Source organism: Anomaloglossus baeobatrachus, chromosome 1 (genome assembly GCF_048569485.1).
Source record: "Anomaloglossus baeobatrachus isolate aAnoBae1 chromosome 1, aAnoBae1.hap1, whole genome shotgun sequence".
Classification (NCBI taxonomy): Eukaryota; Metazoa; Chordata; class Amphibia; order Anura; family Aromobatidae; genus Anomaloglossus; species Anomaloglossus baeobatrachus.
In genome coordinates, this window is record NC_134353.1 from 450,197,093 (window position 1) to 450,216,388 (window position 19,296).

The 19,296-nt window shown below is 45.2% G+C and overlaps 1 protein-coding gene across 5 annotated transcripts in view; it reads left to right on the forward strand.

The window, feature by feature from the left end:
• Positions 1–19,296, forward strand: part of PWWP3A (PWWP domain containing 3A, DNA repair factor) — a 283,225-nt gene that overhangs the window by 17,287 nt on the left and 246,642 nt on the right. For 4 of the 5 annotated variants that reach the window (XM_075353023.1, XM_075353011.1, XM_075353038.1 and 1 more), the window contains exon 2: positions 2,635–2,734. In XM_075353023.1, the coding sequence (XP_075209138.1) occupies positions 2,678–2,734 (57 nt within the window). In that variant the 5' untranslated portion in view covers positions 2,635–2,677. Of the gene's footprint in view, positions 1–2,634; positions 2,735–19,296 lie in introns of those variants that run through there. The other variant, XM_075353045.1, reaches the window with a different exon arrangement.

Genomic DNA, 19,296 nt, shown 5'->3' on the forward strand with positions numbered 1-19,296 from the left:
AGCTCAGGTTAGCCGCGGCTACAGCTGGAGTCCTCCACCTGTGACAGCAAATTACCTGAGTAACGTCCTGCTGATCACGCGGCTCACTTCAGTGACTGCCTGATTTGCGGTCATAGCTGGAGTCTTCCACCTGTGACAGCAAATCAGGCCGCAACTGAAGTGAGCTGCGGGATAAACGGTGACATCACTCAGGTGATTTGCTGTCACAGGTGGAGTGCTTCGGCTGTGGCCGCAGGTAACCTGAGTGACGTCACCGCTTATCACGCGGCTCACTTCAGTTGCTGTGTGGAGCTCATAGCGGGCAGTGTGAGCGTCAGTTGCAGCAATGCTAGAAGCGTCGTTGGACCTCGAGTGGATTACGTTGGACTTGGAGGAGTGTTTAGGGGATTAATAAAGAGGTGAAAGAGGGGGCTTTTTGTCTTTTATTCCAAATAATGCATTATTTCGGTGTTTATTTCTTTTCACTTAGAGATTAATGATTGGTTGGGGGGGGGTCTCGTAGACGCCTGCCATTACTAATCTAGGATCTAGTGGGAGCTGTGGGCTGCCATTAACTCCTTATTACCCTAGTGCGGAGGAAATGAGGGTAACGGGAAGAGCCGGGTTCAGTGTCAGAATTAGCGCATCTTATTGATTCACCACTTCTGGGGCCACTGTGGGCTGCAATGGTTTGCCTGGAAAGGGCCAAATAACCATGGTCCTTACCACCCTAATAATATCAGCCCCCAGTTGTCTGCTGTACCTTGGCTGGTTTTAGAAAATTGGGGAGACCCCATGTCATGTCTTTATTTAAAAAAAAAAACCAAAACTCGTGGGTCCCCTCTTTTTCATAACCAGCCAATGTACAGCAGACAGATGAGTGTTGCAGCTACTGCTGTTCTTGTGGTGGATATGAAAAATGGTGGGGGGGGGGGGAGGGGATTAACAGCTGGCCAAGCTAGCTGTTCTTATCTATCCTATCATATATTTTGTTTCTCCTTTAAAAACGCATTAACAAAAACTCTGCAAAATGTCATGCATTTTTTGGGCCACAAGCTGCATTTTCTGTGACTACAGGAAAAAGATGCAGTGTGTGAACGAACATAGCCTAATAGTCTCCAAACAGGAATAGAAAGAGCTCAGGTGATGCCAGCATTCAGATACAGGGCGGTGCTCCACCTGACAGTTCAAATACACAGCGAGAATAAAGAAATGGTGGCACTCACCCTTAGTAGAAATATTTTTATTTCATAAAAAAAAATTAAATTCACATACAGGAGCGGGATAAGTCTAAGACGCAGGGCACGCCAAGACTACTGCGACAGTTTCATGCACCTAGGTGCTTTGCTTCGATTCTTACTAAAGGGCAAGTGTCACCATTTTGTTTTTCCCTCTGTGGAAAACCTATACTGGTCATCCTTTAGCAATTGCCAGAACGACCGTCGATACTTATTTTAATGGTGTTTGTTCAGGGGCCTTATTTTCTCAGCGACGCTTTTTAACGGCACTGAGGAATAAGTGTATAGCACCGCTCCACGGGTGAAATTTCCAGCAGACATCCGTGGGCATTGGCCCCAACCAGTTTTGGAACCAATCAGGGACGATTAATCTCTTAAATACCACTGTCAATTGTAACAGTGGCATCTTAAGTGGTTTAAAGGGAACCGGCCACCACATGTGGGCTCTTATATACAGCATTCTAACATGCCTGGAAAACTGGAGGGAAGCTGAGTGCAGCTAAGCAAGCATGGGAATTAATAGGAGATTTCTGCGGCATTGGGCTAGTCACGGCAATCAATCACAATGCAGGGGGCATGCATAATGTAAAGACTAAAGGGGGCTTAACACGCAACAACATCGCTAACTAGATGTCGTTGGGGGGTCACGGAATTCGTGACGCACATCCGGCCTAGTTAGCGATTTCGTTGCGTGTGACACGTACGAGCGACTGCTATGTAAAATACTCACCAAATCGTTGATTGTTGACATGTCGTCCATTTCCCAAATGTCATTGCTGCTTTTGGAAGCAGGTTGTTCATCATTCCTGAGGCAGCACACATCGCTACGTGTGACACCCCAGGAACTACTAACCGCACCGTACCTGCGTCCTCCGGCAACGAGGTGGGCGTGTCTTTCATGGGGTTGCTCTCCGCCCCTACGCTTCTATTTGGACGCCTGGAGTGTGACATCGCTGTGACGCCGCACGAACTGCCCCCTTAGAGAAGAGGCTGTTCGCCGGCCACAGCGACGTCGCTGGGAAGGTAAGTCCGTGTGACGGGTCCTAGCGATATTGTGCGCCTCGGGCAGTGATTTGTCTGTGACGCACAAACGACGGGGGCGGGTGCGATCGGCAGCGACATTGCTAGCGATGTCGCTGCATGTAAAGTGGCCTTAAGCCTCACTGACCGTGACTGAACTGAAGGAAAGCGCCACCCCTATGACTGAAACAAAAAAGTATCTAATACATTTACATAGGCATAAAAAGTGGGGGTATTATGATAAATACGGGGAACTTTTATCGGCTCCCATGTGTGTACAGTGCTAGGTATTTTCATAATGTGCCAGGTGTCTATTTTAAGAAAAAGGGGGTGAGTTATTAATGTGTCCATTTTATGTGCTCCTATACTAATGCCTAGCATTTTTTTTTTTTTTTAGGTGTCCGTGATTAAAATCCCTATGTGTATCAAGAAGGTGTACCATGAGTGTCCCAAAGTATGTTTTCTGTATGTGGAATAAGCGTTTATGGCCAGCAAAGGTGAGTGCCATTTTTTTCTATGTTCCCGCAGGATTCGTTTAGGCCAGGATCAGATAGCTATAGAATGGTTCTGTCTATTTTACACCAAGATTAGGATTGCCTACAAGGAAACTTTTGGGAATCTTTTACTGCATTCAATCATATTCTTAGTACAAAATATAATGCACTCTATTAAATACAATATTGCCATAAACCACATAAAGTACATTTCCAGAATCCATGATTTGAAATATTTGGGGCGTTTTTATTAACAGATAAGAGCTATCCGTATTATAAATGCAGCCATTTACACATTGTAAGATGATGGTCTGGTTTGTGGCTGCTGCCTGAGCTTTCTTATTCCCTGTTAGCACAGTTTTTAATTTGAGGTACCGCATTTTTCAGATTATAAGATGCACTTTTCCTCACAAAAATTTGGGACCAAAATGAAGGGTGCGTCTTAATCCGAATATAACTTACTGGAAGGTGGAGAGATGGCACGGGGTGGGGGGTGGGGGGGGGGGGGGGAGGATCTCTGTGCGGGCAGGCTGGCTGCCTCTCTGTGCGGACGGCGGAAGCTGTGGTGGCTGTGTGGCGGGTGTCCCAGATGCTCTGGCTTCAAATGATGGTGCCTGGAGTCAGCGCGTGCGCAGATTGAGCTCTCGGCTGAGCTCCATCTGCACAGTTCTGGACACCATTTCTTTTGAAGCCTGGACCGCCAACAGAGGATCTGGGACACTCGCAGCACCGGCCTGACACACACACACACACACACACACACACACACACACACACACGACCACCGCCGCTGCCCCTCCGGTAAGACGACACCGGAGTATAAGACAGACCCCATTTTATTTATTTTTTTAATACCCTTTTCATCTCTTAATTTAGGGTGTGTCTTATAAAACGAAAAATATGGTGTATTCCATGGCACAATTTACTTTTTATATAAAACCAAAGTGAATGAGTTGTCTCTTTACTTTAAGGCTATGTCCGCATGTTGCTTTTTACCTGCTTTTTTGCTGCTTTTTCAACTGCAGCGTTTAATGCCAAAATGGTTGTGTTCTGCTTTTCAAGCAAAGTCTATGGGAATTTGGGTTTCTTGTGCCCACTATGCAGTTCAAACTGCAGCCTTTTTGTTGCAGAACTTTGGTCAAAAACTCAGCTTTGCAGTGCAAAACCCAAATGGCAAAAACAATTGACATGTCAATTGTTTTTGCCATTTGGGTTTTGCACTGCAAAGCTGAGTTTTTGACCAAAGTTCTGCAACAAAAAGGCTGCAGTTTGAACTGCATAGTGGGCACAAGAAACCCAAATTCCCATAGACTTTGCTTGAAAAGCAGAACACAACCATTTTGGCATTAAACGCTGCAGTTGAAAAAGCAGCAAAAAAGCAGGTAAAAAGCAGGTAAAAAGCAACGTGCGGACATAGCCTAAAGGCTATTTGCACAATAATGAAACCAATTAACTTACTAATGGAGATTGGTCACAAATTTAAAAAATAAAATAGTATGGCGTCCTCACCACCACTATATGCAGCATGTCAATTCAGCATTTTTGCTGCAGATTTCACCCTTACTAATGAATGGGAAAAAAATGCATTAAAGAAGCGTCAACAACGCTAAGTTTTTCATGCCAACATTTCAGTGTTTGCAGCACATTTTTCTGCTGCAAATGCTGAATGTGTGCGCATACCCTAAGTGTTAAGTACCCATATCAAGCAAAACTATACTGGTGACAGCTATATATGGCAGCTGACACCACGTGGCATCAGCGCTGATAGGTTTTGAAACTGATCAGAGCCATTTATCCTTTTTTTGAAAACTGCTCTCAATAGTGACAGCTGCATCTAAGTAAAGGGTATATCTGGTAATTAATTTATTTTTAAAGTGCCTAAGGACTAACAGGTAGGTGTTTGCTACCTGTCTGTTGTGTCCGGTGCTGTCCTCCACTGGCACAGATTAGTCACAGATTGCTCCTGCCAATGATTCTGCTGCTTCCGCTGACATCCTGACTGGTGATGGGTGGACCCGGACTGTAAATGTCGAGATCTGTGCAGTTTCAAAATTGCCCGGGTGCCGGACTCTGGCCCAGGATTCCAGTTATTTGATCCGGAACTCGAGAAAATTAAACAAAAAACGAAAAATTAAGAAAATAAAAATAGAACTTTTACCGAGGCTCCGTTGCAGCTATACACTGCTCCTGCAGCCTCTCCTTCACTTCTGGGCCCTCTCATTCATATGCATTATGTTCCCCGCCCACCGGAGTCTGTGATTGGGTGTATTCAGACGCGCCCCTAACCTGTCTCCCACGTACCCAATTTCGGGGGTCTGTACCTCCCCGCAGCCAACCCGCTCCTGTCAGGAGAGTGTACAACCCTGCTGGGGTGATGAGAGACTCGTGCGAGTCCTACGGCTCATTTGAGCACACCCATATACTGAGTGTATAACTACAGGAACTGGCACCGCTGATGTCTGGTGTCTGTACCTCCCTGATGTACACTTAGTATATAGAATATATCAGGGAGGTACAGACACCAGACATCAGCGGCGCCAGTTCCTGTAGTTATACACTCAGTATATAGAATATAACTACAGGAACTGGCGCCGCTGATGTCTGGTGTCTGTACCTCCCTGATATATTCTATATACTGCGTGTATAACTACAGGAACTGGCACCGCTGATGTCTGGTGTCTACCTCCCTGATATATTCTATATACTGAGTGTATAACTACAGGAACTGGCACCGCTGATGTCTGGTGTCTGTACCTCCCTGATATATTCTATATACTGAGTGTATAACTACAGGAACTGGCACCGCTGATGTCTGGTGTCTGTACCTCCCTGATATATTCTATATACTGAGTGTATAACTACAGGAACTGGCACCGCTGATGTCTGGTGTCTGTACCTCCCTGATATATTCTATATACTGAGTCAGGGCCGGCGTCAGCACGCGGCATACCTGGGCAAATGCCGGGGCCCTGGAGAGCCGGGGGGCCCAATCGGCCTCGTCAGTTCTGGTGCCCCTTGGTCGGGGCCCCCTCGCCTTAGTTCTGCTGCCCCCGGGCCGAGTTCCGGGGGTCCGCAGTCCTCGCCAGGAATCTGCAGCGCCGTCCCTTTAAGGCGCGCAGACTTCCTGGTTTGAACTTCATCTGTGGGCGGAGCTACCGACCGGCCTGCTCAGTCCCACAGATGAAGGAGTTGAAGTGCCAGCCAGCGACCCCCAGCACAGCTCTTCTCTCCGGCGCTGTGTGGGCCCCCTCTCCACCGTGACCTGAGCGGTATGTGCCCTCCCCGCCCCCCGATTTATGGGCCCTGGTGAGCTGTATGGGCTTCTCCCCCTTAGGTGTATGCCCTGCCGCCCCCCCCCCCCGGTGCTGTATGTGCTGACCCCTGGAGCTGTGTGTGGGCCCCTCAGAGCCACGTGTGTGTCTGTATGTAGCAGAGCTATGTGTATGTATGTAGCAGATTCATGTATGTATGTAGCAGAGCTATGTGTGTATGTACGTAGCAGAGCTATGTATGTAACAGAGCTATGTGCATATATGTAGCAGAGCTATGCGTGTATGTAGCAGAGCTGTGTGCATGTATGTAGCAGAGCTATGTATGTAACAGAGCTATGTGTGCATGTATGTAGCAGAGCTATGTATGTAACAGAGCTATGTGTGCATGTATGTAGCAGAGCTATGTATGTAACAGAGCTATGTGTGCATGTATGTAGCAGAGCTATGTATGTAACAGAGCTATGTGTGCATGTATGTAGCAGAGCTATGTATGTAACAGAGCTATGTGTGCATGTATGTAGCAGAGCTATGTATGTAACAGAGCTATGTGTGCATGTATGTAGCAGAGCTGTGTATGTAACAGCTATGTGTGCATGTATGTAGCAGAGCTATGTATGTAACAGAGCTATGTGTGCATGTATGTAGCAGAGCTATGCGTGTATGTAGCAGAGCTATGTGTATGTATGTAGCAGATTCATGTATGTATGTAGCAGAGCTATGTGTGTATGTATGTAGCAGAGCTATGTATGTAACAGACCTATGTGTGCATGTATGTAGCAGAGCTATGCGTGTATGTAGCAGAGCTATGTGTGTATGTATGTAGCAGAGCTATGTATGTAACAGAGCTATGTGTGCATGTATGTAGCAGAGCTATGCGTGTATGTAGCAGAGCTATGCATGTATGTAGCAGAGCTATGTGTGCATGTATGTAGCAGAGCTATGCGTGTATGTAGCAGAGCTATGTATGTAACAGAGCTATGTGTGCATGTATGTAGCAGAGCTATGTATGTAACAGAGCTATGTGTGTATGTATGTAGCAGAGCTATGTATGTAACAGAGCTATGTGTGTATGTATGTAGCAGAGCTATGTATGTAACAGAGCTATGTGTGCATGTATGTAGCAGAGCTATGCATGTAACAGAGCTATGTGTGCATGTATGTAGCTGAGCTATGCGTGTATGTAGCAGAGCTATGTGTGCATGTATGTAGCAGAGCTATGCGTGTATGTAGCAGAGCTATGTGTGCATGTATGTAGCAGAGCTATGCGTGTATGTAGCAGAGCTATGTGTGCATGTATGTAGCAGAGCTATGCGTGTATGTAGCAGAGCTATGTGTGTATGTATGTAGCAGAGCTATGTATGTAGCAGAGCTATGTGTGTATGTATGTAGCAGATTTATGTATGTAGCAGAGCTATGTGTGTATGTATGTAGCAGAGCTATGTATGTAACAGCTATGTGTGCATGTATGTAGCAGAGCTATGTATGTAGCAGAGCTATGTGTGTATGTATGTAGCAGATTTATGTATGTAGCAGAGCTATGTGTGTATGTATGTAGCAGAGATATGTATGTAGCAGAGCTATGTGTGTATGTATGCAGCAGAGCTATGTGTGTATGTATGTAGCAGAGCTATGTGTGTATGTATGTAGCAGAGCTATGTGTGTAGCAGAGCTATGTATGCAGGAGAGCTGTGTATGTATGTAGCAGAGCTATGTATGTATGTAGCAGAGCTATGTGTGTATGTATGTAGCAGAGCTATGTGTGTATGTATGTAGCAGAGCTATGTGTGTATGTATGTAGCAGAGCTATGTATGTAACAGCTATGTATGCATGTATGTAGCAGAGCTATGTATGTAGCAGAGCTATGTGTGTATGTATGTAGCAGATTTATGTATGTATGTAGCAGAGCTATGTGTGTATGTATGTAGCAGAGATATGTATGCAGCAGAGCTATGTGTGTATGTATGTAGCAGAGCTATGTGTGTATGTATGTAGCAGAGCTATGTGTGTATGTATGTAGCAGAGCTATGTGTGTATGTATGTAGCAGAGCTATGTGTGTATGTATGCAGCAGAGCTATGTGTGTATGTATGTAGCAGAGCTGTGTGTATGTATGTAGCAGAGCTATGTGTGTATGTATGTAGCAGAGCTATGTGTAGCAGAGCTATGTATGCAGGATAGCTATGTGTGTATGTATGTAGCAGAGCTATGTGTGTATGTATGTAGCAGAGCTATGTGTGTATGTATGTAGCAGAGCTATGTGTGTATGTATGTAGCAGAGCTATGTATGTAACAGCTATGTGTGCATGTATGTAGCAGAGCTATGTATGTAGCAGAGCTATGTGTGTATGTATGTAGCAGATTTATGTATGTATGTAGCAGAGCTATGTATGTAGCAGAGCTATGTGTGTATGTATGTAGCAGAGATATGTATGTAGCAGAGCTATGTGTGTATGTATGCAGCAGAGCTATGTGTGTATGTATGTAGCAGAGCTATGTGTGTATGTATGCAGCAGAGCTATGTGTGTATGTATGTAGCAGAGCTATGTGTGTATGTATGTAGCAGAGCTATGTGTATGTATGTAGCAGAGCTGTGTGTGTATGTATGCAGCAGAGCTGTGTGTGTATGTATGCAGCAGAGCTGTGTGTGTGTATGTATGCAGCAGAGCTGTGTGTGTATGTATGCAGCAGAGCTGTGTGTGTATGTATGCAGCAGAGCTGTGTGTGTATGTATGCAGCAGAGCTGTGTGTGTATGTATGCAGCAGAGCTGTGTGTGTATGTATGCAGCAGAGCTGTGTGTGTCTGTATGCCAGTGTATATGACTGTATAGATGTGTCAGTTCTATATGTATTTTTGTGAGTTTGTCTTTAAATATGTATGTGTGTGTCCGCGTGTGGATGGGGCCCACTGGGACTCTTCCGCCCGGGGCCCAGAAAAACCTGGAGCCGGCCCTGTACTGAGTGTATAACTACAGGAACTGGCGCCGTTGATGTCTGGTGTCTGTACCTCCCTGATATATTCTATATACTGAGTCAGGGCCGGCGTCAGCACGCGGCATACCTGGGCAAATGCCGGGGCCCTGGAGAGCCGGGGGGGCCCAATCGGCCTCGTCAGTTCTGGTGCCCCTTGGTCGGGGCCCCCTCGCCTTAGTCCTGCTGCCCCCGGGCCGAATTCCGGGGGTCCGCAGTCCTCGCCAGGAATCTGCAGCGCCGTCCCTTTAAGGCGCGCAGACTTGCTGGTTTGAACTTCATCTGTGGGCGGAGCTACCGACCGGCCTGCTCAGTCCCACAGATGAAGGAGTTGAAGTGCCAGCCAGCGACCCCCAGCACAGCTCTTCTCTCCGGCGCTGTGTGGGCCCCCTCTCCACCGTGACCTGAGCGGTATGTGCCCTCCCCGCCCCCTGATTTATGGGCCCTGGTGAGCTGTATTGGCTTCTCCCCCCTTAGGTGTATGCCCTGCCGCCCCCCCCCCCCCCACCCCACCCCCCCGGTGCTGTATGTGCTGACCCCTGGAGCTGTGTGTGGGCCCCTCAGAGCCACGTGTGTGTCTGTATGTAGCAGAGCTATGTGTATGTATGTAGCAGATTCATGTATGTATGTAGCAGAGCTATGTATGTAACAGAGCTATGTGTGCATGTATGTAGCAGAGCTATGTATGTAACAGAGCTATGTGTGTATGTATGTAGCAGAGCTATGTATGTAACAGAGCTATGTGTGTATGTAGCAGAGCTATGTATGTAACAGAGCTATGTGTGTATGTAGCAGAGCTATGTATGTAACAGAGCTATGTATGTAACAGAGCTATGTGTGCATGTATGTAGCAGAGCTATGTATGTAGCAGAGCTATGTGTGTATGTATGTAGCAGATTTATGTATGTATGTATGTAGCAGAGCTATGTATGTAGCAGAGCTATGTGTGTATGTATGTAGCAGAGATATGTATGTAGCAGCTATGTGTGTATGTATGCAGCAGAGCTATGTGTGTATGTATGTAGCAGAGCTATGTGTGTATGTATGTAGCAGAGCTATGTGTGTATGTATGCAGCAGAGCTATGTGTGTATGTATGCAGCAGAGCTGTGTGTGTATGTATGCAGCAGAGCTGTGTGTGTATGTATGCAGCAGAGCTGTGTGTGTATGTATGCAGCAGAGCTGTGTGTGTATGTATGCAGCAGAGCTGTGTGTGTATGTATGCAGCAGAGCTGTGTGTGTATGTATGCAGCAGAGCTGTGTGTGTATGTATGCAGCAGAGCTGTGTGTGTATGTATGCAGCAGAGCTGTGTGTGTATGTATGCAGCAGAGCTGTGTGTGTATGTATGCAGCAGAGCTGTGTGTGTATGTATGCAGCAGAGCTGTGTGTGTATGTATGCAGCAGAGCTGTGTGTGTCTGTATGCATGTATGATGTGTATCTATGTATGTCAGTGTATATGACTGTATAGATGTGTCAGTTCTATATGTATTTTTGTGAGTTTGTCTTTAAATATGTATATGTATGTGTACGTATGTGTGTGTCCGCGTGTGGATGGGGCCCACTGGGACTCTTCCGCCCGGGGCCCACAAAAACCTGGAGCCGGCCCTGTACTGAGTGTATAACTACAGGAACTGGCGCCGCTGATGTCTGGTGTCTGTACCTCCCTGATATATTCTATATACTGAGTGTATAACTACAGGAACTGGCACCGCTGATATCTGGTGTCTGTACCTCCCTGATATATTCTATATACTGAGTGTATAACTACAGGAACTGGCACCGCTGATGTCTGGTGTCTGTACCTCCCTGATATATTCTATATACTGAGTGTATAACTACAGGAACTGGCACCGCTGATGTCTGGTGTCTGTACCTCCCTGATATATTCTATATACTGAGTGTATAACTACAGGAACTGGCACCGCTGATGTCTGGTGTCTGTACCTCCCTGATATATTCTATATACTGAGTGTATAACTACAGGAACTGGCACCGCTGATGTCTGGTGTCTGTACCTCCCTGATATATTCTATATACTGAGTGTATAACTACAGGAACTGGCACCGCTGATGTCTGGTGTCTGTACCTCCCTGATATATTCTATATACTGAGTGTATAACTACAGGAACTGGCACCGCTGATGTCTGGTGTCTGTACCTCCCTGATATATTCTATATACTGAGTGTATAACTACAGGAACTGGCACCGCTGATGTCTGGTGTCTGTACCTCCCTGATATATTCTATATACTGAGTGTATAACTACAGGAACTGGCACCGCTGATGTCTGGTGTCTGTACCTCCCTGATATATTCTATATACTGAGTGTATAACTACAGGAACTGGCGCCGCTGATGTCTGGTGTCTGTACCTCCCTGATATATTCTATATACTGAGTGTATAACTACAGGAACTGGCACCGCTGATGTCTGGTGTCTGTACCTCCCTGATATATTCTATATACTGAGTGTATAACTACAGGAACTGGCACCGCTGATGTCTGGTGTCTGTACCTCCCGGATATATTCTATATACTGAGTGTATAACTACAGGAACTGGCACCGCTGATGTCTGGTGTCTGTACCTCCCGGATATATTCTATATACTGAGTGTATAACTACAGGAACTGGCACCGCTGATGTCTGGTGTCTACCTCCCTGATATATTCTATATACTGAGTGTATAACTACAGGAACTGGCACCGCTGATGTCTGGTGTCTGTACCTCCCTGATATATTCTATATACTGAGTGTATAACTACAGGAACTGGCACCGCTGATGTCTGGTGTCTGTACCTCCCTGATATATTCTATATACTGAGTGTATAACTACAGGAACTGGCACCGCTGATGTCTGGTGTCTGTACCTCCCTGATATATTCTATATACTGAGTGTATAACTACAGGAACTGGCGCCGCTGATGTCTGGTGTCTGTACCTCCCTGATATATTCTATATACTGAGTGTATAACTACAGGAACTGGCGCCGTTGATGTCTGGTGTCTGTACCTCCCTGATATATTCTATATACTGAGTGTATAACTACAGGAACTGGCACCGCTGATGTCTGGTGTCTGTACCTCCCTGATATATTCTATATACTGAGTGTATAACTACAGGAACTGGCGCCGCTGATGTCTGGTGTCTGTACCTCCCTGATATATTCTATATACTGAGTGTATAACTACAGGAACTGGCACCGCTGATGTCTGGTGTCTGTACCTCCCTGATATATTCTATATACTGAGTGTATAACTACAGGAACTGGCACCGCTGATGTCTGGTGTCTGTACCTCCCTGATATATTCTATATACTGAGTGTATAACTACAGGAACTGGCGCCGCTGATGTCTGGTGTCTACCTCCCTGATATATTCTATATACTGAGTGTATAACTACAGGAACTGGCACCGCTGATGTCTGTACCTCCCTGATATATTCTATATACTGAGTGTATAACTACAGGAACTGGCACCGCTGATGTCTGGTGTCTACCTCCCTGATATATTCTATATACTGAGTGTATAACTACAGGAACTGGCACCGCTGATGTCTGGTGTCTGTACCTCCCGGATATATTCTATATACTGAGTGTATAACTACAGGAACTGGCACCGCTGATGTCTGGTGTCTGTACCTCCCTGATATATTCTATATACTGAGTGTATAACTACAGGAACTGGCACCGCTGATGTCTGGTGTCTGTACCTCCCTGATATATTCTATATACTGAGTGTATAACTACAGGAACTGGCGCCGCTGATATCTGGTGTCTACCTCCCTGATATATTCTATATACTGAGTGTATAACTACAGGAACTGGCACCGCTGATGTCTGGTGTCTGTACCTCCCTGATATATTCTATATACTGAGTGTATAACTACAGGAACTGGCGCCGCTGATATCTGGTGTCTACCTCCCTGATATATTCTATATACTGAGTGTATAACTACAGGAACTGGCACCGCTGATGTCTGGTGTCTGTACCTCCCTGACATATTCTATATACTGAGTGTATAACTACAGGAACTGGCGCCGCTGATGTCTGGTGTCTGTACCTCCCTGATATATTCTATATACTGAGTGTATAACTACAGGAACTGGCACCGCTGATGTCTGGTGTCTGTACCTCCCGGATATATTCTATATACTGAGTGTATAACTACAGGAACTGGCACCGCTGATGTCTGGTGTCTACCTCCCTGATATATTCTATATACTGAGTGTATAACTACAGGAACTGGCACCGCTGATGTCTGGTGTCTGTACCTCCCTGATATATTCTATATACTGAGTGTATAACTACAGGAACTGGCACCGCTGATATCTGGTGTCTGTACCTCCCTGATATATTCTATATACTGAGTGTATAACTACAGGAACTGGCGCCGCTGATGTCTGGTGTCTGTACCTCCCTGATATATTCTATATACTGAGTGTATAACTACAGGAACTGGCGCCGCTGATGTCTGGTGTCTGTACCTCCCTGATATATTCTATATACTGAGTGTATAACTACAGGAACTGGCACCGCTGATGTCTGGTGTCTACCTCCCTGATATATTCTATATACTGAGTGTATAACTACAGGAACTGGCACCGCTGATGTCTGTACCTCCCTGATATATTCTATATACTGAGTGTATAACTACAGGAACTGGCGCCGCTGATGTCTGGTGTCTGTACCTCCCTGATATATTCTATATACTGAGTGTATAACTACAGGAACTGGCACCGCTGATGTCTGTACCTCCCTGATATATTCTATATACTGAGTGTATAACTACAGGAACTGGCACCGCTGATGTCTGGTGTCTGTACCTCCCTGATATATTCTATATACTGAGTGTATAACTACAGGAACTGGCACCGCTGATGTCTGGTGTCTACCTCCCTGATATATTCTATATACTGAGTGTATAACTACAGGAACTGGCACCGCTGATGTCTGGTGTCTACCTCCCTGATATATTCTATATACTGAGTGTATAACTACAGGAACTGGCACCGCTGATGTCTGGTGTCTGTACCTCCCTGATATATTCTATATACTGAGTGTATAACTACAGGAACTGGCACCGCTGATGTCTGGTGTCTGTACCTCCCGGATATATTCTATATACTGAGTGTATAACTACAGGAACTGGCACCGCTGATGTCTGGTGTCTGTACCTCCCTGATATATTCTATATACTGAGTGTATAACTACAGGAACTGGCACCGCTGGTGTCTGTACCTCCCTGATATATTCTATATACTGAGTGTATAACTACAGGAACTGGCACCGCTGATGTCTGTACCTCCCTGATATATTCTATATACTGAGTGTATAACTACAGGAACTGGCACCGCTGATGTCTGTACCTCCCTGATATATTCTATATACTGAGTGTATAACTACAGGAACTGGCACCGCTGATATCTGGTGTCTGTACCTCCCTGATATATTCTATATACTGAGTGTATAACTACAGGAACTGGCACCGCTGATGTCTGGTGTCTGTACCTCCCTGATATATTCTATATACTGAGTGTATAACTACAGGAACTGGCACCGCTGATGTCTGGTGTCTGTACCTCCCTGATATATTCTATATACTGAGTGTATAACTACAGGAACTGGCACCGCTGATGTCTGTACCTCCCTGATATATTCTATATACTGAGTGTATAACTACAGGAACTGGCACCGCTGATGTCTGGTGTCTGTACCTCCCTGATATATTCTATATACTGAGTGTATAACTACAGGAACTGGCACCGCTGATATCTGGTGTCTGTACCTCCCTGATATATTCTATATACTGAGTGTATAACTACAGGAACTGGCACCGCTGATATCTGGTGTCTGTACCTCCCTGATATATTCTATATACTGAGTGTATAACTACAGGAACTGGCACCGCTGATGTCTGGTGTCTACCTCCCTGATATATTCTATATACTGAGTGTATAACTACAGGAACTGGCACCGCTGATGTCTGGTGTCTGTACCTCCCTGATATATTCTATATACTGAGTGTATAACTACAGGAACTGGCACCGCTGATGTCTGGTGTCTGTACCTCCCTGATATATTCTATATACTGAGTGTATAACTACAGGAACTGGCGCCGCTGATGTCTGGTGTCTGTACCTCCCTGATATATTCTATATACTGAGTGTATAACTACAGGAACTGGCACCGCTGATGTCTGGTGTCTACCTCCCTGATATATTCTATATACTGAGTGTATAACTACAGGAACTGGCACCGCTGATGTCTGGTGTCTGTACCTCCCTGATATATTCTATATACTGAGTGTATAACTACAGGAACTGGCACCGCTGATGTCTGGTGTCTGTACCTCCCGGATATATTCTATATACTGAGTGTATAACTACAGGAACTGGCACCGCTGATGTCTGGTGTCTGTACCTCCCGGATATATTCTATATACTGAGTGTATAACTACAGGAACTGGCACCGCTGATATCTGGTGTCTGTACCTCCCTGATATATTCTATATACTGAGTGTATAACTACAGGAACTGGCACCGCTGATGTCTGGTGTCTGTACCTCCCTGATATATTCTATATACTGAGTGTATAACTACAGGAACTGGCACCGCTGATGTCTGGTGTCTGTACCTCCCTGATATATTCTATATACTGAGTGTATAACTACAGGAACTGGCACCGCTGATGTCTGGTGTCTGTACCTCCCTGATATATTCTATATACTGAGTGTATAACTACAGGAACTGGCACCGCTGATGTCTGGTGTCTGTACCTCCCTGATATATTCTATATACTGAGTGTATAACTACAGGAACTGGCACCGCTGATGTCTGGTGTCTGTACCTCCCTGATATATTCTATATACTGAGTGTATAACTACAGGAACTGGCACCGCTGATGTCTGGTGTCTGTACCTCCCTGATATATTCTATATACTGAGTGTATAACTACAGGAACTGGCACCGCTGATGTCTGGTGTCTGTACCTCCCTGATATATTCTATATACTGAGTGTATAACTACAGGAACTGGCACCGCTGATGTCTGGTGTCTACCTCCCTGATATATTCTATATACTGAGTGTATAACTACAGGAACTGGCACCGCTGATGTCTGGTGTCTGTACCTCCCTGATATATTCTATATACTGAGTGTATAACTACAGGAACTGGCACCGCTGATGTCTGGTGTCTGTACCTCCCTGATATATTCTATATACTGAGTGTATAACTACAGGAACTGGCACCGCTGATGTCTGGTGTCTGTACCTCCCTGATATATTCTATATACTGAGTGGATAACTACAGGAACTGGCACCGCTGATGTCTGGTGTCTGTACCTCCCTGATATATTCTATATACTGAGTGGATAACTACAGGAACTGGCACCGCTGATGTCTGGTGTCTGTACCTCCCTGATATATTCTATATACTGAGTGTATAACTACAGGAACTGGCACCGCTGATGTCTGGTGTCTGTACCTCCCTGATATATTCTATATACTGAGTGTATAACTACAGGAACTGGCACCGCTGATGTCTGGTGTCTACCTCCCTGATATATTCTATATACTGAGTGTATAACTACAGGAACTGGCACCGCTGATGTCTGGTGTCTGTACCTCCCTGATATATTCTATATACTGAGTGTATAACTACAGGAACTGGCACCGCTGATGTCTGGTGTCTGTACCTCCCTGATATATTCTATATACTGAGTGTATAACTACAGGAACTGGCACCGCTGATGTCTGGTGTCTGTACCTCCCTGATATATTCTATATACTGAGTGTATAACTACAGGAACTGGCACCGCTGATGTCTGGTGTCTGTACCTCCCTGATATATTCTATATACTGAGTGTATAACTACAGGAACTGGCACCGCTGATGTCTGGTGTCTGTACCTCCCTGATATATTCTATATACTGAGTGTATAACTACAGGAACTGGCACCGCTGATGTCTGGTGTCTGTACCTCCCTGATATATTCTATATACTGAGTGTATAACTACAGGAACTGGCACCGCTGATGTCTGGTGTCTGTACCTCCCTGATATATTCTATATACTGAGTGGATAACTACAGGAACTGGCACCGCTGATGTCTGGTGTCTGTACCTCCCTGATATATTCTATATACTGAGTGTATAACTACAGGAACTGGCGCCGCTGATGTCTGGTGTCTGTACCTCCCTGATATATTCTATATACTGAGTGTATAACTACAGGAACTGGCACCGCTGATATCTGGTGTCTGTACCTCCCGGATATATTCTATATACTGAGTGTATAACTACAGGAACTGGCACCGCTGATATCTGGTGTCTGTACCTCCCGGATATATTCTATATACTGAGTGTATAACTACAGGAACTGGCACCGCTGATGTCTGGTGTCTGTACCTCCCTGATATATTCTATATACTGAGTGTATAACTACAGGAACTGGCACCGCTGATGTCTGGTGTCTGTACCTCCCTGATATATTCTATATACTGAGTGTATAACTACAGGAACTGGCACCGCTGATGTCTGGTGTCTACCTCCCTGATATATTCTATATACTGAGTGTATAACTACAGGAACTGGCACCGCTGATGTCTGGTGTCTGTACCTCCCTGATATATTCTATATACTGAGTGTATAACTACAGGAACTGGCACCGCTGATGTCTGGTGTCTGTACCTCCCTGATATATTCTATATACTGAGTGTATAACTACAGGAACTGGCACCGCTGATGTCTGGTGTCTGTACCTCCCTGATATATTCTATATACTGAGTGTATAACTACAGGAACTGGCACCGCTGATGTCTGGTGTCTGTACCTCCCTGATATATTCTATATACTGAGTGTATAACTACAGGAACTGGCACCGCTGATGTCTGGTGTCTACCTCCCTGATATATTCTATATACTGAGTGTATAACTACAGGAACTGGCACCGCTGATGTCTGGTGTCTACCTCCCTGATATATTCTATATACTGAGTGTATAACTACAGGAACTGGCACCGCTGATGTCTGGTGTCTGTACCTCCCTGATATATTCTATATACTGAGTGTATAACTACAGGAACTGGCACCGCTGATGTCTGGTGTCTGTACCTCCCTGATATATTCTATATACTGAGTGTATAACTACAGGAACTGGCACCGCTGATGTCTGGTGTCTGTACCTCCCGGATATATTCTATATACTGAGTGTATAACTACAGGAACTGGCACCGCTGATGTCTGGTGTCTGTACCTCCCTGATATATTCTATATACTGAGTGTATAACTACAGGAACTGGCGCCGCTGATGTCTGGTGTCTGTACCTCCCGGATATATTCTATATACTGAGTGTATAACTACAGGAACTGGCGCCGTTGATGTCTGGTGTCTACCTCCCGGATATATTCTATATTTTTGCCACTGTTGTTTCAAGAGGTGCACATTTAGTGCTGAAATGGTATGCACCAGATTTCAGCACCAAATATGCACCTACTGGAAGAAACATTTTGGTTTTGTTTTTATTTTTTCATTTTTGAGCCAAGATATGTTTGGTGATTAAATTTTGACCCTATATTCATGCACCCAATCTACACCTCCTGGCAACAAAACACATCAAAACCGCATGAGGTCTAATGCCGTAGTGATGCAAATTTGTTTGCCAGGAGGTATAGAATGTGTGCAGGAATATGATGTTAAAATGTCAGCAACAAATCTGCATCTTTTGGCTATAAAAAAAAAAGTGGTTTGCTGCCAGGAAGTGCAGGCGAGTATACTGAGCTAAATTAGGTCATCAGAGGTCCTCTGAGGTCAGGTTACCTATGGTCACAGGCGGGAACCTCTAGCTGTGACTGCAAATAACCAGAGTGATGTCACAGCTGATTGCTGCTGCTCATTCATTCTCGGGAGCACACAGCGAGCGGTCGTGCTCTATGGCCGCTTACTGTGAGGTTCAGATGTAGCAGATTTGAATCGCTGTGGGACCTTGTGTGGATTAAATCGGGCCTCAGGGGTGTTTTGGGGGTTAATAAAGTGGTGAAAGTTTTTTTTTTTTTTGTTTTTTTTTATTCCAAATAAAGGATTTTTTTGGTGTTTGTTTATTTACTGTCACTTACAGATTAGTGATCGGGTGTCAGACGCTGCCACCACTAATCCAGGACCTAGTGGCTGCTGTAGGCTGCCATTAACTCCTTACTACCCAGATTGCCACCGCACCAGGGGAATCGGGAAGAGCGTGGTAAAGCACCTTGATTTTCGCATTCAATGCATGTGACAATTTCGGGCGGCTGGAGACTGATATCTTTATCTGTGCTGGTATAAGAATACAGGGGAGA